The sequence below is a fragment of the Callospermophilus lateralis genome, chromosome 2, assembly GCF_048772815.1.
Source record: "Callospermophilus lateralis isolate mCalLat2 chromosome 2, mCalLat2.hap1, whole genome shotgun sequence".
Taxonomy (NCBI): domain Eukaryota; kingdom Metazoa; phylum Chordata; class Mammalia; order Rodentia; family Sciuridae; genus Callospermophilus; species Callospermophilus lateralis.
The window spans coordinates 149,163,297-149,189,416 of record NC_135306.1 but is presented as its reverse complement, the minus strand read 5'-3'; the positions used below and the strand labels follow the sequence as shown (position 1 = coordinate 149,189,416).

Here is a 26,120-nt window from a genome sequence, read left to right as displayed (position 1 = left end):
TTTAGTCTTTATAGATCTTTTACTTTAAATAGATTCAAATTGTTCTTGGAAATATGGTGTAACCATAAAAAGAAATATAGTCAAATCTGCCATCTTTCTAGTTTGAAAAACAAGTGATACAGTAATGACAATACTGCCACACAAAAAGTGTATCATAAGTAAATGGTACCTAGCAAGATTTCTGGCACATGATAAACCTTTAGTATTATTGCTGGTGCTGCTGCTATTTTTTTGTCATTTTTTGAAAAATGGATTCATGACATATCAAAAAGGACCTGACATATAATCTTATTCAACCTTTTTTTGTCGTTATGAATGGACAGAATGCCTTTATTTTGTTTTTATTTTTTATTCGGTGCTAAGGATCGAGCCCAGTGCCTCACACATGCTAGGCAAGCACTCTGCCACTGAGCTACAGCCCCAGCCTTTATCTACCCCTTTTTTGTTGTTTGTTTTAGATGGGAAGACTAAAGCCCAAAGAGAGAACATGGTTTGCCAATGTTAGACTGCTGGAATAGTAGGAAACTGAGTTAAAACTGAGGCTTCTTGTTGTTGAGTGTCCTTTCCACTGCACTCCATTGTGCCCGAACCTTCTTGTGTAGGTCCCTGTGCTGCCTCTGCTTATCTCCCCAACTAATCTTTAAACTCTTTGCAGGCAGAACAACATCTTTTCCATCATTATAATTCCCGTATTAGTATAGTGACTGGCATATAGTTGGGATCCTCAGAAATATTTGTGGAATGTTTGAGTGAGCTAGGCCTTGTGTTTCTGGGTAGGCTAAACTGGGACTTTGTCAGAACTGATTGTCAAAGTTGTAGCATAGGGCTTCTAGGAGGAGAGCTCTGGGAGCATGGAAAGATGGATTGGCTAGTGGCTGTTTTCTAGATTCAGTTTTATAGGAGTAATATGGGATGGGAGGGGGAGTCTAGAGACCACATTGATAAAACTTTTATATTGTGAAGTTGCTTATAGCCTTCTAATGCATTAGCAGTGGTTTTTGATGATACTTTTTATAGTCTTATAAAAATGATTTGTATTCCACTTAGCAGAAATTAACTATAGCTGTACCATTTTGTTTTCTAATATCTATATACTCTAAGCCTGAGCCTGTGCTTCACAGTGTGGCAATATGAGAGCTGGAGGAGCTGCACTTTCTATAAATTGTGTGTATAAGGAGAAAAACAGAGACTGAGAATCTTAGTGATACTAAATGCATGCCCAATCAGTGTTGGAGTACATTAAAATATGCACACCCTCTTGGAAGTATATCTCGCTTCCTTAAAATGAACAAATGGAATACAGAAGCTCTCAGGTAGCACAAAACAAGCAGATGTGTAAGTGGTATGATTTTGAAGAACCATCTGTAGAATTGATAAAAGCAAGCAAAGCCAGAGTTGGTAAGGGGCTCAGGTATGTTAGCCTAGGGGAGGTTATAGAAGATGTAGCAGCAGGACTCTGAATGAAATCAGTTGACTTTCTGTCTCATTTATGTAAAATGTAGGTTGTTATGACCTACCTGCAAGCTAAGCTGATGGTTTTATTCAGTGATTTCTTTCTTGTCATCTCCAAAATCAAAATGTCTATAGGTAACTGTTTTGGTCAGTTTTTTTCACTTCTGTGACCAAAAGACCTGATAAGGATAATTAGAGAGGGCAAGTTTATTTTGGGACTCAACTGTTTCAGAGGACTCAGTCCATAGACAGCAGACTCCATTGCTCTGTGCTCAAGGTGAAGCAGAGCATGATGGTGGAAGGGTGTGGCAGAGGAAAGCAGCTCAGAACATGACAGTTAGGAAGCAGAAAGAGAGATTCTGTGTACCAGAAACAAATTATATACCCCAAAGTCATGCCTCCAGCAACCCATCTCCTCCAGCCAAACCCTACCCATTTGTTACCACCCAGTTAATTCTTTCAATTAATTAATCATTTTACCTCTGAACATTCTTGTATTATCTCATAGATGAGCTTTTGGGAGATACTTCATATCTAAACCTTAACAGTGACTTAGAGCACAGTTTTAAGGGTGTAGGGAGTGAGGCCAGGATATGAATAAATCCTTTTGCATTATGCTAGGAATTTTGGAATAGAGCTATAAAAACACAGAGTTTTTCGGTTCACAAGGAGAATGCAGTAGACCCCCTGCCCTTGCCTGCTGGGAATAAATCCCAAGATCCCCAGTAGATGCTTAAAACTGTGGATAGTACTGAATGCTATATATGCTGTTTTTCTTTTCTATACATAACATACCTATGATAAAGCTTAAATTAGATACAGCAAAAGATTAACAAAAATAACAATAAAATAAACAATTAGCAATATACTATAATAAGAGTTATGTGAATGTAGTCTCTGTCTCTCAAAGCATCTTATTATACTGTTTACTTTCATTCTTCTCATGATGATGTGAGAAGAAGCAATGCCTACGTGACAATACAGAATGAGATGAACGGCACAGGCATTGTGATGTGCATTAGGGTAGTGCATAACAGTTTTCTGAACACAAGTGCTGTTTTACCCCAGTAGTCAATCTGATAACCGAGACAGCTACAAAGTGACTAATAGGAAGTTTTTTAGTCACTTCTTTCACTGCTGTGACTAAAAACCTGACAATAATAATTGTAGAGAAGGAAAAATTTATTTTGGAGCTCACAATTTCAGGGGTCTCAGTCCATAGATAGCCAGCTTTATTCCTTGGGGCTTGAGGTGAGGCAGATCATGGCAGAAGAGTTTGGTGGAGAAAAGTGGCTGAGGACATGACATTCAACAAGCAGAGAAAGAACTGTGGTCAACAAGGACAAATATAAACTCCAAAGGCATGCAACCTCTTCCAGTCACACTCCACCTACCTAAGATCACCACCAAATTAATCTCCTACCAGGGATTAATGCACTGATTAGGTTAAACCTCTTATAACTGGATCATTTCATATCTCTAAATATTCTTATATTATCTCACCCATAAGTTTTTTTGGGAATACCTAATATCTAAACCATAACAGGAGGATAATATATACAGTATGAATATGCTAACCAATGGGACAATTCATATCCCAGGTGGTATGGAGCTGGAGGGCATGAGATTTTGTTATGCCACTCGACTGGCAGCAATTTAAAACTTACTGTTTTTCTTGGAATTTTCTATTTATTATTTTTGGACCACAGTTGACCACATTGTAATTGAAACCTTGGAAAGCAAAGCCATGGATAAGGGGGGACTACTATATTAGTGCATTCCTAGAATAGGCAAATTTATATAAGTTATAAAATAGATTAATGATTGCTTAAGGTTGGAGGAGGGGAATTTGGGGGCAATAATTAAAGGTTATAGGCTTTCTTTTTGAGGTCAGGGAAATATTTTAAGATTGTTGTGATTGTTAAAAGAATTCTATGGAGGGGCTGGGGTTGTAGCTCAGTGGCAGAGCACTTACCTAGTATGTGTGAGGCACTGGGTTCAATCTGCAGCACCACATAAAAATAAATAAAATAAAGGTATTGTATCCATTTATAACTAAAAAAATTTTAAAAATAACTCTATGAAGGTACTAAAAACCATTAAATTGTACACTTGTAAGAAAAAATGGTAATATGGACAAAGCAGGTAAACCAGATGATATATATACAGGGAAGGATTATAACAGAATCTCACCCATTTCTGGGTACGTGGCAGAAATGGGTGAGATTCTGTTATAAAGAAATGGGTAAGATTCTGTTATAATCCTATAATATAACTCACGTTCATTTGTGTGTATGTGTCCCCTCAAGATATGATTAAGAAGCTAATGTAGCATAAGTATGTGAGAGACAGAATAATAAATAGACAATCAAGAGCATAAGCCAAATTTTATATCATGTATTATCATTTGAAACCCTTTTAACAGTGTTTTATAACTACTAAAACTTCTAGCTTTCCAGATGATTGTTTATACTGACTGGTCCTCTTTTCTTTGTAAGTCAGACTTATTGAAATTGTGGGGTTTTTTTAGCCTCACTAGACATCCCAGAAAACCATCTTGGAACTGGGCACAGTGGCACATGCCTGTAGTCCCAATGGCTCAGGAGGCTGAGGCAGGAGGATTGTAAGTTCAAAACTAGCCTCAGAAAAAAAGCAAGGTGCTAAGCAACTCAGTGAGACCCTATCTCTAAATAAAATACAAAATAGGGCTGGGGATGTGACTCAGTGGTTGAGTGTCCCTGAGTTCAATCCCTGGTACCCCTCAAAAAAAAAAAAAATTAGAAAACCCTCTTGGCCTCTTAGCAGTGGAAATTTTAAGCCAGTTGACTTTCCTACAGTGCTGCTTTTTCTTGTTTATGACTCATTTTGTGTTCAAATAGAAAGAGCTTTCCTAGATGTGTTTGGTCTGTTCTATGACAGAGCAGAGTAAAATGTTAGATCAGTGTGCTGTGGCAGTAAGAACACAGGACTTGGAATCATAGAGATATTGTGGATTTAAATATTTGTTTCAGTTATGTGTGTACTAAAGGGAAGATTATGTCTCTCATTTTCCTTTCTATAATTTGGGGATGATAATACCTATCTCATAAAGTTTCAGTATGGATTAAATGCAATACAATATATTTAAAACACTTAGCAACATGCCTGACAGATAACAGGGTCTGATTAATGTTAAAGTATTTCCCAAGGGGAGAGAGACATTTCTGCACATATTTTTACTCATTTATAAGAAATTTGTTGAATATATTCATTGTGAATATATTTTGGGTTTGGGGATACAAAATGAATGTACACAAATGACAGAGTAGTAGTTATTGTTCTTTTATGTGTGTGGTGCTGGGGATTGAACCCAGGGCCTTGTGCATGCAAGGCAAGAACTCTACCAAATGAAATATATCTCCGGCCCTCCCTCAGTTTTTAGTGGGGCTGTTATTTGAGCTCTTTGAATCCTAGGAAAGTTGAGTTTACTTTTCTTGACTATTTGAGCCAGCATTTTGAAGATTCTGTGTCTAACCAAATGCTCCAACAATAATAGTATTAATAGTTATAATATTACAAATAATATACTGATAATGTTAACTGTAATATATGTTTCTGTTTTATACAGTGTTTGTACATTCATTATTTTAGAGAGTTTTAGTGTCAGACTTCACAGCCCCATATCTGTAGAAGTACTTCTTGGGTTTCAGAGCAGTGCCATGGTAATACCTCTTTCTTACTCTATAATTCTTTCATCTGTATCTTAAAAGATACTATGTGGGGCTGGGGTCATGGCTCAGTGGTAGAGCACTTACTCGCACATTCAAGACCCTGGGTTCAATCTTCAGAGGAAGGGAGGGAGGGAGGGAGGAAGGAAGGAATTATGTCCAACTACCACTATAAAAATATATATAATTTTTTTTAATATTTATTTTTTAGTTGTAGTTGGAAACAACACCTTTATTTCATATTTATTTTTTTATGTGGTGCTGAAGATCGAACCCAGGGTCTTGCACATGCAAGGCAAGCACTCTACTGCTGAGCCACAACCCCAGCCCCATAAATTTTTTTTTAAAAAAAGATACTTTGCTTGGTGATATTAACAAAAATGACAGAATAGAGAACTCCAGAAGCCTATCCCTTTTGGCAGAAACAGTCAAAATTAATTTTCGTGGGACTCTTGAAATTAATCAAAAGTTGATAGCAAATAAGTTATGTTTAATTAAGCAAAAAAAAATGCAGATCTTGGCATTTTGACATTTAAAGGATAGATCTTATAAAATCAGTTTTTAAAATATTAGTAAACAAGCAAACAACAACAGCATACAGCAACAACAAACCCAGGGAAGGGGAAAGAGTCTGATTTTCATAGTTGCCATGTTATGATGTAGTCATGCAATGTACAGTTGACATTTTAGTCAACAATGGACCACATGTATGACTGTATTTTCCATATAGCCCTAGGTTTGTATTAGGCTATATACCATCTAGATTTGGGTAAGCACATTCATGATGTTTTGCAGTGATGAAATTGCATAATAATACATTTCTCAGATTATACCCCTGTCATTAAATAATGCATAACTATTCAAAATATTAAGTTTTAAACAAAAAATAATGAGGCATGATAAGAAAAATGTGTGACTCATATGTAGACCCAAAAATGGATAGAAACACTTCCTGAAGGAAGCCTAGGTATTTGATTTTCCAATACAGACTTTAGATTGTATGCTCAAATGCTAAAGGAACTCATGAACAAAGAACTAAAGAAAACTCTGAGAACAATAGAGAATTTCAAACTATAAAAATGAACCAAATAGAAATTCTGGACATGAAAAGTACAATGACAGAGTAGATTTGAGCAAGCAAAAGTTCAAAAAACATGAAGATAGGTCAATTGAGATGGTCTGGTCTGAGAAACAGAAAGAAAAATGAATGAATAAAAATGAACAGAGCTTAAGAAATCTGAGGAATACCATTAAGTATACCAATACACACAAAATGGGATTCCCAGAAGGAAAAGAGAAAAAGAAGCAAAAGAATACTTGAAGAAATAATGACCAAACACTTACAGATTTGATAAAAGACATAAATCTATACACCCCAAAAGCTCAAAGACCCCTAAAGTAGGATAAAGACATTTACATCAACACACATCATAATCAAACTGTTGAAAGCCAAACAGAATCCTGGAAACAGCAAGAGAGAAACAAATCATCACCTATTAGTGAGCTTCAATAAGCTAAACAGCAGATTTCTCACCAGAAACTGTGGATGCAAAAAGGCAGTGGTATGACATCTTCAAAGGACTGAAAGAAAAAAATGTCAACCAAGAATTCTATATTCAGACTAACCATCCTTCAAATTTAAGAAGAAATAGCTACATATGGTAGCACATGCTTCTAATTACAGCTACTAAGGAGACTGAAATAGAAATATTGCAAGTTTGGGACCAGCCTGAGCAATTTAGCAGGATCCTGTCACAAATAAAAAGGGCTGGGGGTGTAGTTTAGTGGAGAGCATTTGCCTAGTGTATGTGAGGCCCTGGGCTCATTCCCTAGAACCAGACCCCCCCAAAAAAAATTAAAGAAAAATTAAAATATTTCTAAATAAACAAAAATTGAGAGATTGTCTTGAGTAGACTTGCCTACAAGAAATACAAAAAGGAAATCCTTCAGTGAAATATTATAAATATATTAATCTACTCTTGGCATGTAACTCTTTTTCTTTTCTTTCTTTTCTTTTCTTTTTTGTACTGGGGATTGAACTCAGGGGCACTCAACTACTGAGCCACATCCCCAGCCCTGTTTTGTATTTAATTTAGATATAGGGTTTCCCTGAGTTGCTTAGTGCTTCGCTGTTGCTGAGGCTGGCTTTAAACTTGAGATCCTCCTGCTTCAGCCTCCCGAGCTGCTAGGATTACAGGCATGTGTCACTACACCTGGCAGTATGTAACTTAAAAAAAAAAATACTATTATTGGCTGGTCTTAATGTCTTTCTTCTTTCTGTGTCAGTACTGCCTGTAGCAATATGTTTTTAGGAAATGCCAAAGTTGGGCTCCCAACCCCTAACTTCAAAGTCACAACTGTTATCCCAGATGGTCAGTTCAAAGATATCAGTCAAACTGGTGTGATAGTGCACATCTGTAATTCCAGAAATGGCTGAGGTAGGAGGATCAGAAGTTTGAGACCAACCTTGGCAATTTACTGAGATCTGTCTCAAAATAAAATATAGAAAGAAGTAAAAGCACCCTCATTTCCGTCCCCAGTTCTCCAGTCCTCCCCCCACTAGGAAGGAAGGAAGGAAAGAAGGAAGGAAGGAAGGAAGGAAGGGAGGGAGGGAGGGAGGGAGGGAGGGAAGGAGGGAGGGAGGGAGGGAGGGAAGGAACGGGGGAAAACAAGAGAAAGATGTCAGCCACTGGGGGTGTAGCTCAGTGGTAGAGCATTTGCCTAGCATTTTCAGTCCTCAGCATCCCCAAAACAACAACACCACCATCCCCAGGATATCAGCCTAACTACAGAGCAAAGTATGGTGTATCGTTTTACACTCTTGACTTCACCTGTGTATACCTCCCACTGATCATTAGTCTCAATGATAGGGCAGGTGAATTTAAGAAACTCAGCTTTTAAGTAATTATTGTTTCTGTGGATTCTCATCTCTAACATCTGGTCTGCTTTAACACACCCAAGCAAGAAACAAGGAGGACTGAGACCAATGAATATTCCCATAGAATCAGACACAAAATGCACTCTTGTTCAAGATTATGGGGTTTTTAGAAGCTGATGAAGGCATCTCATTCAGGTGCCTCTTTGACATTGATAATAAGGATATTCTTTAGCAGATCAATGTAAATGGCCTTCATGTGGACCACTCTGTGGATAAGACTCAGACTTTCCAGTTCACTGACAAATATGAGAAGGTGTACCTGGCTAGCTGAAAGCCTAGCAGTGATATCAGTCAAGCCGGATGACCAAAAGAGCAAAGAATATTTCTCCAAGCAGAAGTGAGTGCTAGATTATTTTAGTGCCAGGCTGCAGTGGGTGACCATGAGAACAAAAAACCCTTTTGTACTTTGTTCATGTTTAAAACACAAGATGCAGTGGGGAACAAAACATGCCTTTCCTACAGGGATTGGGAGGCCAGATTTTTTTCCATTGGTGGGAATAGCCTGAGCTGTGTTGTGGAGCAAGCCATCTGATGTGTAGGATGTTCAAGTAGTGGGGCATCAACCCAATGATCTTTTGTACTATCGTAAATTTGAACTGAGGGGGGAAAAAAGACAACTGCATATGCATAAATAGGGATTATAGTGTTGATAGGTACAGTTTATAAGTTGGTGGCACTAACAACATGAAGAAGGCATAGTTCTGTAGGAGCAAAGTTTCTGTGTACTATTGAAATCAAGTTAGTATTCAAGATAGATTGTTATAAATTAAGATGTTAATTATAGTTCCCAAGAAAAATATAAAAGCATTTGTAATAAAAGAATCAAAATGGTACATTAGGAAATAATCTAACAAAAAAGAAGGCACTAATGGAGGAATTCAGGAACAAAAAAGTATAATAGCAAACAGACATGAGGTATTGGCTAGTACTTGCCTAGTAGGTACGTATAAGGCCCTGAGTTAGGTACACAACACAAAAAGAAAAATGCAAAATAACCGAATGGGAGAAGCCCTTCCTTATCAGTAATTGTGTTAAATTTAAATTGAATAACTTCACCAATTAAGAGGCAGAGATATAAGGAGGAAAGGTTTATTGAGCTCATAGTTTCAGAGGTTCAGAGATTTCTTTCCTCCCCATTACCCCTTCTTTTCTCATTCTCTCCCCCTTACCTCTACCTCTCTCTTCCTTCCTTCCTTCCTTCAGTCTCTCTGTCCATCCTTCCTTCCACTGGAGGATTGAGCCCAGAGGTACTCTACTCTGGAGCTACATCCCTAGCCCCTTTGTTTAATTTTAAATTTTGAGGCAGGGTCTTGCTAAGTTGCTGAGGCTAGCCTTGAATTTGCGATCCTTGTTCCTCAGCCTCTGAGTTACTGGGATTATAGGGGTGTGCTATGGTTTCAGAGGTTTCGGTCTGTGGTTTGGCCCTGTTCCTTGGATGCATCACAGAAAACTCAGTTGCATTTCTATACACTAGCAGTGAACAATCCAAAACTGTAATTAAAAAATATAATTTTTAGTATCAAAAAAGTAGAATGTTTGCAAATAAGCTTAACCATGGAGTTGCAAGACTTGAACATTAAAAACTACAAAACATTGTTGAAAGAATGTAAGATGTAAATGAAGGGAAAGACCTCCTGTGTTCATGGATTGGTATATTTAATTCTTTCAAGATGGCAGCACTCCCCAAAACGTTTTACAGATTCAATGTGATATGTATTAAAATTCTGATGGGCTTTTTTTTTTTTTCAGAAATCAGTAAACTAATGCTTAAATTTATGTATGAAATTTGCATGGATCCCAAATATGCAAAGTGATCTTGAAAAAGGTGGAAGACTCATACTATTTTATTTCAAAATTTACTGCAAAGTGGTAATAGTCAAAACAGTGTGATACTAGAATAAGGGTAGATATATAGATTAATGGAATCTAATTGAGTCTGGAAATAAATTATATATTTATGGGCAATTGATTTTCAGCAAGGGTGGCAAGACCATTCATTGGGAGATAGAAATAGTCTTTTCACATATGGTGCTGGGACAACTGGATATCAACATTCAAAAGAATGAAATTGGACTACAACCTTGCACCATAGACAAAAAGGAATTTAAGATAGATCAAAGACCTAAATATAAGAGCTAAAACTCGATAAAACTCTTAAGAGAAAATACCTGGAGAGGTTAGCTGTATGTATTATCTGTGTCTTTTTTGTAGCTCTTATAGTGTAGTAGATTTCAGTGATTCCATGCTCCTCTGGGTCAAGATTATCTTCTCATCAACCTCTATTTTTTGTATAGAATTGGTGCTCTGTAAAGTGTGTTAACCAAATGAATGGAAGAGACAGTGATAATGTGTGCTGTACTAAGGTTTACCAAAAAGATTTTTGAAACTCTTTGGGTGTCCTCAGTGTGTGCTTGGTCACTATAAGTGTGAATTTGGGCCTTTTCTTTCACCATAGTGAAGTTTAGGAAGCATGTGAACAGGTTCTCCCAGCTACTGTTAGTTGTCATTTGTGTACCCAATAGCTTGGACATGGAACCAGTGGCTTTTACCTTCTTACCTTTGACAAGATAGACTCATAAATTATATTAAGTTCTTAAAAATTGTATTAAGTTAGTTCTTAATTATGGAGTATTTGAAACTTAAGGTTAGGTCCATCCTCAGCTGGAACATCTTTTTGATGGAGTCAAGCCCAGTATCTGCTGGGACAGCAGTCAATCTGATTATAAAAATTACAAAGATATTTCTTACATTGATCAGAAAATCTCTTCCTCATATTGTGTACTTGATTTTCCATGGGATTTACACCAAAAACTCATATGTTTGAAATAATGCTGCCTGTCTCAAGCTCTATATCCCTTTCTCCTGACCAGAAATATACAATTCACCATAGTATTTTAATATGTCATCCAGTTTATTTCTTTGTTGCTTACACAACTGGCAGTTAGTGTGACTTTTAGGAATGCAAATGAATTTTAATATTTTTCTAAGTGAAATACCTATCAGGCTGACTTCTAAGCAGCTGCCTTCATATGATGACATTGAAATTTTCTGTCTGCTTCAAGTGTACCTCCCATTAGTAGTACAATTTTCATATTAGTCATCTGGGTTGGGTTAAGTATTGAATTTGGTGACGCATGGCCCTCCCTTTCTCTTGACAATATCATGTGGCCATGAGACATAGGATGGGAGGATTTTGAATGGAAGGAATATCACAGAGATGTTGGAATAGAAGCCATTGTGGGTAGGTATAGCTGACTTTGACTAGAGATGCAAGAGAGGAGAGGAACTCTATAGAGTTATTCCTTACTTCCTTCATAAGTTTTTTCCTGAGCTAATCCTTACATAGTAACATAAGATGCAATTCATTCCAAAGCTGAATTGAGTCACTTGAGGAGACAATTTGTGTTTTGGGATCCTCTCTTGACTTATAGCAAACACTTGTCCAACAGAATGCACATGCTACAGAAAGGATTTTCCAACTTTGTTCTTACTCCATCATAGGTTATTAGTAACCCTCTTTTTATGCCATTTCTGCCCCTCAAGCATACTTTTTCTCTGTGTGTGCCTGTTTACTGTATTGTATTCCCTTATTTAATCATCTGCCCCACTGAGCTTTGATTCTTTGAAGTTTTAGACTGTGACTTGTTATTTTCTGCATTCCCAGTGCCTGGATAGTGCTCATCAGTGCCTGGCATATAGTAAGTATTATGACAAAAGCTTGATGAGCAGACATACTAGGGAGGAGTTGGAGAAGGTAAGCAATTATAGTCTGTGGGGCAGGTGACAGTTATTTGAAAGTGATTCTAAGAGTAAAATTCATATATAGTGCTGGGTATGAAGGTAGACCCCACTCTCACACTATATACAAAATTTAGTGTTGTAGACTTCAGTATACAATACAGGTACTGTGGAGTTTGATTTGTGTTGTAAAGTCATGATGTAATATATAAGAGAATAATTATCCGTTCTTAGCCAGGTGTGGTGGTACACACCTGTAATTGCAGCTACACTGGAAGCTGAGGCAGGAGAATTGCAAATCTGAGGGCCTATCTGGGCTATTTAGAGAGACTGTCTCAGAATTTAAAAACAAACAAACAAAAAAGTGCCGGAGATGTAGTTCAGTCGTAGAGAGCCCTTGCCTAACATGTGTGAGGCTGTGGGGTTCAGTCCCTAACGCTACAAAAAAAGGAAGGAAGGAATAAGAAAGAAAATCATGTGTTCTTGAAGTCTCTTAAGTCACTAGAAAACTCAATGTAAAAGGGTTAAGGGAGGGACTACATTTAATTTTGACTCCCTACACAAAAATATAGTGTGCTGCTCTGCATTTTTATAAGTGTTTCAGTATTTATTTCATGGCTGATTTAGATTGCTTGACAAGGGGTTTGGGTCTAATAAAAAGAAACTTTGTTTGTAAAGGTGGTTTAATGCTGAATGCAGCATGTTAAGGAAAGTATCCCTACATGTCTCTAAAATAGCCATTGGTCTTGCCTCATTTAGGCAGGGTATAATTTGGAAACAAAAGCTTGAACCAGATATACTCTCTGGAGCATTCCTTCTCTTTTGATAGGTTTGTTCTTGGAATGTGTTTTGTTAATAAATTAACTCATTTTCTATTGCCCAAGAGATTTGTCTTTCTTGGTGAGTGGTTTAGAATGCATAAAAGAGATTGTCATCTTTTTCCTAAACTAGTGTGAACTAATTTTCACTTTTTGTCTTTTCTTTATTTTCTTAGGAAGCTAAATTCCAAGGTGCAGAGGAGTCAGAGCTGCAGTGACACAGCTCAGGACAGAGTGAAGAACAGACTCAGAGCAGCTCCAACCATCAAAGCCAAGGTACAATCACAGCCACAGGCTGTTGAAGCTCTCTAGTCCTCTGTAGCATCTTCTGCATGTGGAAGAAACAATTTCTATGAGAAGAGGCAGAATGGGGAATGGGTCCCAGGCATATTATATTAGTTATGTTGGAAATTTCTACACACAGATGTGAAAGAAGGTTTCAGTTAATAGCCACATGATATCAGAACCATTAGGGAAGCATTTTAAAAGCTCTAGATGTTTCTTTACTTCAGATTTTTAATGTTATTAATTGATCCAAGTGCATAGGAGTTTCTGCTAAATAGAATGCACTTTAGATTGAGACTCTTTCCTTTTCTTGGTCTCACATCACTCTTCCTTGCTTTTCTTTTTATTTCCTTCTCTGTCCCTGTTCTCTGCTGTCCTGAAGAAATTATGTGGAAAAAAAAATACATGTCTATGTAATTTTTAAAATATTTTTCAGGTCACAACTATGACTCCAGCCTCCAACCCCATCATTGGTGTCCTCTTGTCCACTCAAAATAACCGCTGTCTCTCAGCCCCTGACTTAACCATCGAAAAGCGTCTGCCCTTCAGCTCCCTCTCTTCCTTGGCTTCCCTACATAAGCCAGAGCGCTCTATCAGTCCTGAGAGCAATGACAGCATCTCTGAAGAACTGAACCATTTCAAGCCCATTGTCTGCTCACCATGTACTCCTCCTAAGAGACTCCCTGATGGCCGTGTGCTAAGTCCCCTCATCATCAAGTCAACACCTCGCAACCTAAACAGAAGCCTGCAGAAGCAGACTTCTTATGAGGCTAGTCCCCGGATCCTCAAAAAGTGGGAACAGATCTTTCAAGAGCGGCAGATTAAAAAGACCCTTTCAAAGGCCACTCTAACTTCCCTGGCATCTGAAACAGGCGAAGACTTACTAAGTTCTGAAATTATCCATTCTAGCAAGGAAAAGCCACTTCTGGATTCAAATACAAGACTCTGCAGTGGGCAGATACTCTCTGAGGAGACTGGACCCACTCCCACTAACCTTGAGTATTCCCCCTCAGTTAGCCAAACAAAAGCTGAAGAGAACAGTGATGATAAAAGGAGCACTGAGATCCCACTGGAACTCAAAGGGGGAGCCAGTGGGACTTTGGAGGGGGAACAGTTTGAGGGGTCAGGGTCAATCCCAGATACCAGGTTAGACAAAACTTACATAAGCACAGCTGTGAAAATCTCAACAGTTAATTCATTGCTACCCAAAAACAATGTTTTGGGTGGAGTCCTCAAAACAAAGAAACAGCTGAAGACATTAAATCATTTTGATCTGGCTAATGGTGTTCTGGTAGACAGCCTGGGTGAAGAGCCACTTCCTTCCTTGCGGCGAGGTCGAAAAAGACGCTGTAAGACCAAACACTTGGAACAAAATGGCTCCCTTAAGAAACTGCGACAAGCCAGCAGTGAGGTGGGTCTGGCCCCAACAGACCCAGCACTGCGAGAGATGGAGCAGAAATTACAGCAGGAGGAAGAGGACCGACAGCTGGCTCTGCAGTTGCAACGCATGTTTGACAGTGAGAGGCGGACTGTGAGTCGTCGAAAAGGAAGCGTGGATCAGTATCTCCTACGGTCCAGCAGCATGGCTGGGGCCAAGTAGCACTTAATGAACAGTGTTACCTATTTTTAAGAGGTCTTTGACCTTGATCATTTATCCAGAAGAGCTGAGTGTTCTCATTTGGGTTTCTTTTATGGCAAAACACTGTCTAATATGGTTCTGAGAGGGTCCAGGGCCTTGGTAGTCAAAGTACAAGGGAACTGTGTCTGTTTCTCTGGGACTCAGACCAGAAGCACTCCTCACCGCCAAACCATCCCCATTGAAGTGACCACCTCTGAGGGCTTCTGGGCCAAATCTAACAGCACCCACTTGGAGTGAGATTTGGAATGGCCTCATTTAGGAGCATAATTGACACAGTTAGAAATGGTAGAGGAAAGAGGAGATACCTTCTCAAGCTGATAGACCTCTTGACTTCTTTCAACAGGGTGTTGTTTTAAATCAATCTTGCAGATAAAAATTAATTCCATGTCTTTCAAAGAAGTGGAGCAGTGTAGTACTTTCGAAGACCCAAAATGATATTGCTGTATCCCTCTTTCTTTTTGCTTTTGCTACAAGTACTTTTACCTACCTAAATCAGTTGAGCATGTGCTTCTACAAAAGTTAATTTACGTTCTCTTTTTAAAAAAATAATGTGATTAATGCTGCATGGTTGACATTTCCAAACAGCTTAATTTGGTCTTTCTAAGGGAACTAACTCATAAGTGGTACCTTTTTTCAGATAATGAAACTAAAGTGCAGATGTTCATATTCTCTCAACAACTAAGTGGCATTGCCCAGACTGACCACAAGTCCCATGGGTATTCTATACTAACAGGTTGTCCAAACAGACCGCAACCCAGGGGCACCTAAGAAAAGCAGGCTGCACATTGAACATTGAAAAATCCATATGCAAGTAATTAAGTTGACAGGATGTGCCATTTCCTCTCCTTCCCTCGGTTTACATGTTGTGTTTTCATAGGGGTTCCAGCCCTGAGACCAACTGTAGTGAGGCTTCATTAACACTTTCCTCATGGCCAGTGATTATCTGCAATGTTGATCTAAAATCCTAAATTCCCTGAAGTCAGGTAGAGAATGATGCTGAAACTCCATACTGTGGAAACAAGGTATCTAGCTGGATTCAGCTGGTAAATTCAGTCCCATGGACCTTTGGGGTTTATTTTCCTTAGCAGCTGACACCATGTGTCTTTTGCATCCCTGGTGGTGCTTGGTGCTTCTGCCCATCTGGGCTCATTGAGAATAGAGAGAAAGAAAATTTTAGGGAATCTCAGATGGGCTGGCATTCCCTGTGTATGTATGAGCTGTTACTATAGTCACATGACTGGCATTTTAACAAACCTTCCAGAGCTTATATATTCCCATATATGATATCTCCTTTGACTAGCCCCCACAGCATATGCATAATTTTTACAATGATGTTGTCTTTGGTGAAACATTTCTGAAAACTGTCTTCAAAGTCTAGAAATTTCTAGAGACATAGATTCACTCCCAAAAATGTGAGAACTGGAAGGCACCTTAATGATCATGTATTTCAGCCTCCTTCTACTAAGGCAAAAGATGGGGTCCAGATCAGACTCACTGTTGAAGAAAGTAATTTATAGTACTTTCTTCTCAGGACAGATCCTAAATCTTTTGGAGTTACAGGAGAGAGAATTTTAAGTTTGAAACTAGCCAGAAGCTATTTGAAGCCTCTGGGAAAGAAAATTTATGAATAGGGTTTGGAGTCATAAATGAGGTACCACTGAAAAACAGAGCCATTTTCTTGTGCAGCTCACAGTTCCCAAATAGTTCCCAAAGAGAAATTCCAGAGATGACTGAAGCATTATGGTCATTACTGAGATATACAGGACCTCTTCAGTGACAACTCTGGTGGGGAGCATCTCACCTGAATGTATGTATTCTGCATGTGCGCACATGTGCAGATGTATGTTTAAAAAACATACATCAATCTCGTGACTTTATATTCACACCCCTTCAGTTCTAGGTCCTGCGTAACTTGTGGAATAAGTGCCCAAAATAAAAGAGCTGGCACTGGTCTGCAGAGGACAGGGACGGTGACCTTACTAAATGCTCATAGAGAAAACTTTTCAGTTACTGCCATTTGATGTATTTCCTCTTTGATCTTCATAAATATTATTGGAAAGGCTAGTCTTATTGGTAGTGGTAAAGATACTTATTTTTCCACTTCCCACCTTTTTCTATAGCACCAATAATTTGAAAAACATTTTCAGTTTGAATTGATTTTTGTTTTTGGTAAAAAAGATAAATATTTTTAATAGATGAAAAATATATATTTTAAATATTTCCCCAAGTTAATACTTTGATTTTAAGAACTTGCATAGCAGTAGCAACAAGTTTAGACTTCAGATGAAGAGTAAAAAGCTATTTCTTGTTAGGTGGATATTCCAGTCCCAGTTTCTGACCACCCCTGTGCACCTACTGTGATGCCAAGGATGGTATGACAGCTGCCTTGTACACTTCTGCTGAGCAGTAGTCCTTTAAATGTAGGCATAGCAGGTTAGGTTAAGGAGGGAAGAGACTTATTAATTTTTCATCTGCTTGGCTTTGGAGGAGGAAAAAAAAAACCACTAAGGTATTATCTGTGTTTTAAGATGCTTCACATACTTAAACTAAAATCTGAACACTTTTTCTTTCTGAAAAAAAATTTCATTTCTTATTGCCTATGAAGTTGGTCACAAATAGAGTTGTTGACATGAATTCTTTGGGGAACAGAAGTGAGAGAAAAAGACAAGGAAGGAGAATAGAATGATAGGGCAATGAACTTGAATGAGACACAGTATTTCAGAAAACATATGTTCTTACTATTGAAGTCCAACTCATACAGATTTCCCACATCCTACCAATGTGTTCCTGTGTATAGGCTTTCTGTTTTTTCTTATTAAGGGTAAGTTATGAGAGGTGGGAGAGTAGGTGTCATTCTGACGGGAAAATCCAGGAAATGTGGCCCCCTCAGAAGAGGGCTCTCGGCCTGTTTCTGCAGAGAAGGAAAGACTGGGAACATGTTCTACAACCATTGATTGTGTATCAAGTAGAAGAAGTCATCTAGGTCTGTTGGGTTGGTAACAGATCAAAGGATTACGTACCCAACCTGTGGCCCCTTTCCTTTTATTCTTTCTTTTTGAAAACTGGTCTTAGCTGAGGCTTGCCCAGGAAACCTTTCCTAAGTGGCTTCCTTTATTTTTACAATTTTTAATTTTTAAATTTTTGCCTGGAGGAAGAATTAATCATAAATAATGCCTTGTAGGTTTCTATTCTTTTTTACCTAAAGGAAAAAATGCCTCTGGGAGGTTAAAAGCTGCTTAATTAATTGCTGTCTTATTATAAACTGGCAAATTGCCTAAATGGGAAGCTGCCACTATGCTTGTCTAGTGAAGGCTGTGCTCTTCATCCTTTCTGCTCATTTGACAGATGCTTCTGGAACTCTTAAACTTGTGCCAACCCTGTGCTGGAAATACAATGATGGATAGTCTCTGCTCTTGAGGAGTTCAATGTCCAGTGGAATGTATTTGAATGTGTGTGTGGCTGGAGACTATGTTAATGGTCTTATGAAAGGCTCTTTTTCTTTTCTTTTTTTTAATAGCAGTACTCTTCAAAGGTCTCATTAGGATGTTCAGCACCCAGCAGGCTGCCTTGAACTTTTAGAGATCGTCAGATTCATGAATTTGATTGTAACACTACTTTCCATTTCCTAAGTAATTTTACCAGGGGAGAATGAATCATCTTTGTTGTGATTACAGAACAATGGCCTCTCTTCACTAGTAGCTTTTAGCACAGGAGCCAAGAAATGAGGCAGGTTGTGGATCACTGATGTGGTCAAAAGTGGCCCACCCCTCGCTTCAGTAACATCCTAATGTCTTCCCAGCCCAACCTCTCATCAAGAGCTGGTGGCAACTTGGAATTCTTTTTTTTTCCTACCTGGCTTCTCACTAAAGTGGAGGGCCAGCAGGAGAGCGCGGGGGTGGGGGGTGGGGGGGTGGATCATAATTCTAAAATGTGGTTGGAGTAGGCATGCAAATCAAGTTAAAGCCCCTCACCCCCTTTTTTCTCTAACAAATGAGGATTCAGTGCCCTGTATACTATTTTATCCTTTAGTTTTCTAGGACCTGAATAAATAACCCTTAAAATTACACACAGATGTCTATGCACACACAATTCAGGAATGAGGAGGATACTCCAGTGATGTGGAAAGTTTTATAGTTTTTTGTTTTGATATTTTCAGTTAAAATGAAAATGTTCCTATATCTCCTGAATACACACTAGGTAGGGAAAACTTTCCCCACAGTGTATTGAGTAATGTAAATGGGGAATCTTGGGAAGTAATATGTTTTGGTTGGGATGATTATCATTTTAATTACTAAGGGTTAAAAGCTAACCAGCCCTTCATTTGTCTTTCAAAATCAGAAGTTCCTTAGGGTCTTAGATGTTTTTTAGCCCATCAACCCACAGAGTGATCTTTTGGCCAGGTCTTTAGCTCTAGCATAGCTGGTTATGAATTCTTGTGGTGATGAGAAAGTAGGCCTGTGGGGGAACAGGTTCTAGGGAAAGAGGCAGCGGAACTGATTTTCTTCTGAAGATGATCCAGAAGTGCATCTTTGCACAATTATTATCCACTGTAGCTTTCTGAAGAAAATTGTTCTATAGAAAAGAGACTTAGATATATGCAGAGGTCATCAGTTTAGTGATTAGTCATATTGGATGACAAAGGAAAAGTGCCAAGACTGAATGTGCAGACTGCTCTATGTATTACAGTATTTTCTTTTCCTTTCCTTTCTAGGGGGCACCCCTTGTTGAGTAAATGCTTTCTTAATGGCTTGGAAAGTGGTACTCTTAGTGAGAGGCAACCTCAAACTCTGGCCAGGCTCTCTCCCTACCTTTTCCTGTGTCTTAAGACACCAGAAAAAGCCAAGGTCAAGGCTTGTTTGTTTTTCTTTCCTTTCATTTAAATGAGACCCAGACAATGCACTCTTCAAATATCATGCTGTTAGAGCTCAAGAGTAGCTATTGACCCTGGTTCCAAATTAACATGGTGGCAGCCAGATTTCTCCCTGGTTGGCACCACCCATCCACCAAGCCATAATGCCAGATGGGAATAGAGCTGTCCCTCAGAGTCAAGTCTGAATCAAACCTGGCATCACTAACCCTGAGCTCCCAGCAGAGCAGTTAAAGTTGGAATAACAGAGTAGGTATTATGCAAAGTGGGGAAATTATTATCTTAAATGCCAACCAATGGGTTTTCTTTTTGCAACTGCTGTGCTATTTAACTGTACAAATACAATTGCCCTAAGGGCCTTTTCCCCTCCCACCTAAAAATAGGAAATGCATTGTCTGTTGGTTTTATTCAACCTGCTGTGGCTCCCTGGTGGTCCAGTGATTATAATTTATTCAACCTGCTGTCTACAATTGGAGAGGGAACCTGGATCCTTGTGGACTGCTACTGCTGGCTGTTCTCCCTCCAACTCATCATAAAGAGCATTTTGACAAAGACAGAGGACTCAAACAGGGCATATCCCATCAGGGATGCTTCTGCCACAACAAAATGGCGTGGAATCAAGTGGGATGATGTGTTGTTTATTTACACAGTACCAAAGTGCATCTTTCAATGTATGTATTCTTGAGGCAAGACCCAAGTTAAGACTACAGTAAAAAAAAATTCATGAAATTGAGTATTCTGTTGTAATCAAAGTCTTGTCTCTGGAGAGTAATCTCAGGCAAACATGGGCTATGCTTAGACCACGTGTTATTTGATTTTTGTTGCTGCCTTTGCAAAGGGAGATACCTTATGTTAGAATGTTCTGTGCTGGCCATTCACAATGATGGGGAGATTAGGAGCTGGGATGGGACTTCCATGGTACTATATCTTCAGATGTAACTCATGATGTAGTTATCACCAATTTACAATTTTCTGTCATTCTCACATTCATACTCCTAATGAAGGCACCAAGAAAAAGTGTGAGTAAAGAAAGAATGTATGGGATGATACTGTCATATTAGGACTGTACTTACAAATCTGATTTTTAAAAATACCCCATTTTTGGAATCTTTGTTCAGGAATTCATCAGTTTCTTATCCAACAGTGAACAAACGTATCCTGTTTCATTTCTTCCAATTTGGAAGACTGTTGGAAGAATTGGTGTCATACATGATTAAATCAGCATGTGAGGGACTTTTAAATTCATCTGGCCAAGACCTTCAAAAGTAGGATGGTTAAAATGAACAGTATAGCTAGTTGTAGCTAGGAAACAGGACTCACATATCTATTGGCCCATCGAGTAACAAATGTTCTACACACCACTCATTAATTCCTTGATAGCCAGGTGTGGCAGGCAGGGAGGTCTTCAGTTACACATGAAAACTGGCCCTGACAGCATCTCAGTCCAAAGCTACCAATTGGTTTTTCTGCCACCTTAAGGCATTGCCACCTTCTACCTCTAGCCTTAACTGTGTTACTGGTTGCTTTCTGGGATAGGTGTCCCCTCCTCTGGACTGGAACTGGCAGGGCTAGAGACCAGGCTGATTTCCCTTTGCACCCCCACTTTAGGAGGCAACATGAGATGTGAGGCATAATCTGTACCTACTTTAGTTCTCTTTTGGCCACATCTGACTCCATGGTGCTCACTGGCAACTTGGACAAGTGACTAGAAAAATAGTTCACGCTGAAGCTGAAAGGATGAGTTAAAAATATGAGCTGCCATATGGTCTTACTAGAGGGATAGCAGTCACTGTACTGCATGGTGGCTCCCTTCTGGGGGACACTCTTGATGACATTTGGGTATATGTGAGGGAGAAGGAGCCAGTTCTCTACTATTCGCTACAAAATTCTCCAAGATGGGGAAGCTAATCAGATCAGGAATTCAGAATAATATTCAACAATTTAGCACAGTCTAGGAGAGGTAACAGTCCTTAACTGAAAAGTTAATTGTTTGGCCCACCTAGGTGTCACCTTTTCAGGATTTTCTCATATAAAATGAAGGGTTGGTCTGGGAGGGCAGAGAGCAGATATACTCTTAGCCAAAAAGAGGGGCTACCAGGCACAGTGGCGCATTCCTGTAATCCCTCCGCTTGTGAGGCTGAGGCAGGAGGATCGTGAGTTTAAAGCCAGCCTCAGCAACATAGCAAGGCCCTAAGCAACTCAGTGAGACCTTTCTCTCGATAAAATACAAAAAAAAAGGGCTGGGGGCCTGGCTCTGATTAAGCACCCCTGGGTTCAATCCCCAGGACCAAGAAAAAAAAAAAAGCAGAGGGACTTAGATAGCATAGCCAGGTGCTAGAACTGTCCAACAGCCTTCCTGAGAAAGAAGGGTCACCCTTTGGAGGACACAACTCCCTATCACTAGATGTGCAAACAGGAGCTTGGTTATTGGGGAGACTGCAAAAAGCTGTTGGCATGGGTGTTGTGACAGAGACGTGCCTACAGGCCTTTTAGGCCCAAGAGCCTATGACTTTATGACATTTCTGACTGAAGGAAGTAGTCCAGGTGGAACCAGTGAAATTGGCAGTGTGACTGTTGGGGTGGATTCTCCTAACAATAGAGGAAGGGTGATTTGGGAGCAGGAGATCCAAGCTGGTGAGTCAGCACTATGCCCCAGTACAAGACTGCGGTGGGTCACGGTGTGTTTGCATTCAGATCTGTTCAGATGTTTGTGTGAATGGGCAAGATGCAGGTCACTTGGCATGACCTGTATAGTATGCTGTGATGATGAGTGTGTGTATCTGGGTATGACCACAGCTGAGAGTAAACAGTTGGCCACTTGTGTTAAGGCTGTGCAGTTGAGTGTGATAAGTATGTAAATATTTAGCTGCAGTTTAGGTTGTGGGAATCTGCCTTGCTGAAGCTGTTAATCCTTATAACTGCTTCCCAGGTCCTGGAAACCCCCTGTTACCCATGTCTGAATCGTAGGCATCCCCAGGAGGAAGGATTGCCCAGGGGATTTTGTTACACCCAGCATTTATCCCAGATGTGCATCCTGCAATCCAGCCCAGCGTGCCCTCTCTAGATGCTCCTCTGTACCCATCAAGAATGGGGCAACTCACAGGGTGCCTTGCCAGAGCGTTACTTTACCAGGAGCCCAGTGATTGCATAGCCCCAGTATGTATTTTGGAGCCATAGCTCCATGTTTTTGTATTCGTGCCTTCAACTTGTGCTCTGGATTAAAGAACCTTGGGAAACTCCATGTAAACCCTCCCTCTCGGCTCATCCCACCTCTGTAATCATAGCTATCTAATAAGGGAACACAATCTTCTCTACCCTGCCCCTACACAACAGGAAAAGCTGCCCAACAGAAAAAGCACATAATTTGGGCCTTAGAGACCTTGATTTTGGCCCCTCTGCCTTGTATTGGCAGTGGACGCGAGAGTTAACTTCTGCTGCTGTTCTGTTTCAACACTCCCACTTTCTGTCCTAGCACCAATCATAGCTGCTGGGATGCATGAACCAACGGATTTTTTCCAGTGGGACCACACTGCTGTGACCCTGGGCCGGCTTCCAAGGAAGAAAGCCTGGCACCCACTCGATTGCTCTATGTGCCCACTCTTTATTACTGCTGAGCTAGGCATCAGGTCCTGCCTGACCCGAGGCGGGAAGTTCCCACGAGCTCCGGGCTCTGAGACCGGCGAGGCAAGTCAAGGCCCCAGGCCTGCGCCCTACCCAGCAGCCTCAGCAATCCGGGAGCGCTGAGCCCCGTGCGCAGCCCTAGCCTTGTAAGTCACTGGCCATGGATTCCTGGCAGAACTCATCCATGAACTCAAGGAAACGGCCGAACTTGGGCTGGCTCTCTTGCAGCGCCGGGGGTTCCTGGGGCGGCGGGGTGGCCCGGAACACTTTCCGCAGCGAGCCGCGCACAAGCTGCCGGTAGCGCGCGCGGTATTCCTTCAGCAGCCGCTTGGCCTCCAGGTACTGCTTCTGGTTCACCAGGCGCTGGTCTGCGCGCCGGCGCAACACCGCGCCTGCGGGGGAAAAGCAGTGATCAGTGCCCAGCTCGCCGGCTTCTCATTCCCGGGGTGCCCCGACGAGAGCGTGAGAGAGGAGATTAAGGGGACTGAAAATGACCTCTGCAGCCTGGGGCAGTGGGAAGTCAGCGGCATCCCCCACCACCACCCCCGACTCCATCTCAAGCCTTGGTTCAGGTCCTTGTCACACTTTGTGACTTTTAGAAACTCCCCGCCTCACGCCGCTTCTCCGTTTCTCCATCTGCACACGGAATGGTTGGCGCAGATGCCCTCCAAGAGCCCTTCTGGCTCTGACATAAGCTCGCTCTCCGCCTCACATCAGCAGATGAGCAACTGCTGACTGGGTGCTGGCAGCTGAGGAAAGCCATACCTAGTGGAACCTCCGTAACGTTCCGGGGATCCCGCATGCGAATGAGGATGTCGTCCAACATCTGGGCTCGAGTCTTCCGTTGGGCTGGGATTGGGATCCTCTGAGCCTGCCAGAAGGTAGGCAGGAGGCTTATCTCAGGCTCAGGCACAGGGTCTCCTGACCTCACCTCATGCTATCACAGCACCAGGCAGGGAGTACTGGGGCCTCAGAGGATCCCAAGTGACAACAACATCTGTGCCTGTGGGGATCCTCCGGGGTCATGCACATATTCAGGAGGCTGAATGTTTACCCGCTTCTCCTTGGGGACATAGTGTTTCTGAATAGTATCCAGCTTGGGCTTGGAGGGATGGCAGAGGAGAGGGTGCTTCAACATGTGCTGCAGGGCCTGTGCGTTCTTCTGGATGCCTAGGGCAAAAAGGGGAGACAGAGACACAGCTCCTGACTCCTGCCTTCCCCGCCTCAGAGCAGTCATTGGTAAAAGGACTCAAGAGTCCCCAATATGAAAGCTTTACTCCCAGACCTCCCTCATCTTGTTCCAATTTCTGAAGGAGTTGGTAAATATGTCCCCTATGAGTACAGATCCTAATGGAAACACTGCATTAGTGTGGAGGAAAGGCCACCCCAGTGGACCCCATTAACCTCAGGCAGCACACTGTGGGGGCTGATACCCAAGAGCCGTTCCTTTAGAAGCACAGATATTCTAACACAGCAGACTGAAATAAGGGGCTCAGGGAGGGAGCTGCTTCCCTTGCCTCAAACCAACCAGGGAGGATTTGGGATGTTCATTTTTTAATTTAAGGGGGTTGGGACAGTCTGGGTGTTTGTTCCTGAAGCCCTTCCTGAGGAAAGACTTCCTACCAGAGCAGCTGGGCCAACCTGGCTGGAATTTCCGAATGAGTAGTGTCTTCCCTGAGCCAGTGAAAGCCCAATAAAGGACAGGGGTCCTGACATGCAGGGCTGCAAGCCAGGACACCCTGAGGAGCCTCTGACATTTAGACAGAGGACAGCACCAGGCTGAGAAAAGAAGGCTTGGCACCAGTCCTGCTTTGGCCATGCCTTCTCTGGGCAGTGAAGAAGGCCCCGACCCTCACATACCCTTTGGCTCGATGAAGGCTGAATCCGGCTGAGCTGTCAGCAGATCCTCATAGCCATGGTACTTGCTGGGGATGGAGGTAGAGGGGAGCTTCCTCCGAGTCCTCTTCACCTCTCTGGGTGCCGTGGCTGGTCTCCTTTGGTCTTTTTCCTTCACTTGTAAATCACCCCTGTGGGTCATGTGGGAAGGCAGCTCACTCACCTGTGCCAGGAAGAAAACACACTCACTCACTCCCTGCATGCTTCCGAGCTCCGTGTTGTGCTGGGCCCGTGTGACAGGCAAGACTAAGACACAGGTGGAGGAGGCAGATAGGAAAAGAGGTGAGGACCAAACAGCTTCATAACTGCTGTTAACAGAAGGGTGAATGGTGGTTTTGGGTGATCCTAGAGGAGGCGGTAACACAGCCAGGAAGCTTGCTGGAGGAAGTAATTCCTTAGCCTGAGCTAAGTCTTAAGCCAGAAGGGGGGGTCTCCAGGCAAGGTTGAGGAAAGGGATGGACTATAGGTGACAGAAAGGATGAATGTAGCAGGCCAGGAGCAGCATGTCAAGGTGCAGAGGGAGGACACATCACAGTGCATTTAGGGGAATGGAAGGTGGGTCCAGTGGGAGAGCAATGGAGAGCGACAGACTATAGTGGTAAGCAGGGCTCGGACTGCTCAGGACTTTTCAATCCCACATTGAGGGTATTTGCTTTGCTTTGCATGTTCTTTGTCTTCACTCCATAGCAAGCTATGGAGGATCTGAGCCTACCCCACTGATCTTATAAGACAGAACCTGTACTTGATGTGGGGATGTAGTTACACCCCCTGCTGAAATCTGAATAGCCCTATAACAACTTAAAAGGTTGAATTAATGATTTAAAAACTTCCCAAAGCTAGGTTCATTGGTAAGTCAAACATTGAAAGAATTAACACCAAGCCTTCACAAACACTTCCAAGCAATTAGAAGAGAGAACACACATCAACTCATACAGTATTACCCTTAAACCCAGACTATAGAAAGATATCGCAAGAAAATAAATCAGATGCTAGCATCACTTATTAATATCAATGCCAAAATCCTCAAAAATATACTAGCAAATCAAACTCAGCAACATATAAAAAGGATTAAACACCATGACAAGCAGGATTTATCCCAGGTATGCAAGGGTTACTTAACATCTGGTAATAAATTAATACAATACATTGTATCAATAGG

General features: G+C 41.1%; 2 protein-coding genes and 1 pseudogene across 7 annotated transcripts in view; 2 read left to right on the top strand and 1 right to left on the bottom strand.

The window, feature by feature from the left end:
* The window catches only part of Rnf169 (ring finger protein 169), a 104,145-nt gene extending 83,317 nt beyond the window's left edge, over window positions 1-20,828 (top strand). Inside the window, exons 5-6 of the mRNA XM_076846644.2 lie at window positions 12,830-12,929; window positions 13,375-20,828. Coding sequence (XP_076702759.2) covers window positions 12,830-12,929; window positions 13,375-14,538 — 1,264 coding nt within the window. The 3' untranslated portion in view covers window positions 14,539-20,828. The remainder of the gene's footprint in view (window positions 1-12,829; window positions 12,930-13,374) is intronic.
* Window positions 7,462-8,438, top strand: LOC143392107 (peroxiredoxin-1 pseudogene; annotated as a pseudogene).
* A 2,375-nt stretch (window positions 20,829-23,203) lies between the features above and the next one.
* Window positions 23,204-26,120, bottom strand: part of Xrra1 (X-ray radiation resistance associated 1) — a 59,490-nt gene continuing 56,573 nt past the window's right edge. For all 6 annotated transcript variants that reach the window (XM_076843971.2, XM_076843973.2, XM_076843974.2 and 3 more), the window contains 4 exons: window positions 24,926-25,124; window positions 24,120-24,235; window positions 23,831-23,936; window positions 23,204-23,457 (listed from right to left, as the gene is read on the bottom strand). In XM_076843971.2, coding sequence (XP_076700086.2) covers window positions 23,204-23,457; window positions 23,831-23,936; window positions 24,120-24,235; window positions 24,926-25,124 — 675 coding nt within the window. The remainder of the gene's footprint in view (window positions 23,458-23,830; window positions 23,937-24,119; window positions 24,236-24,925; window positions 25,125-26,120) is intronic.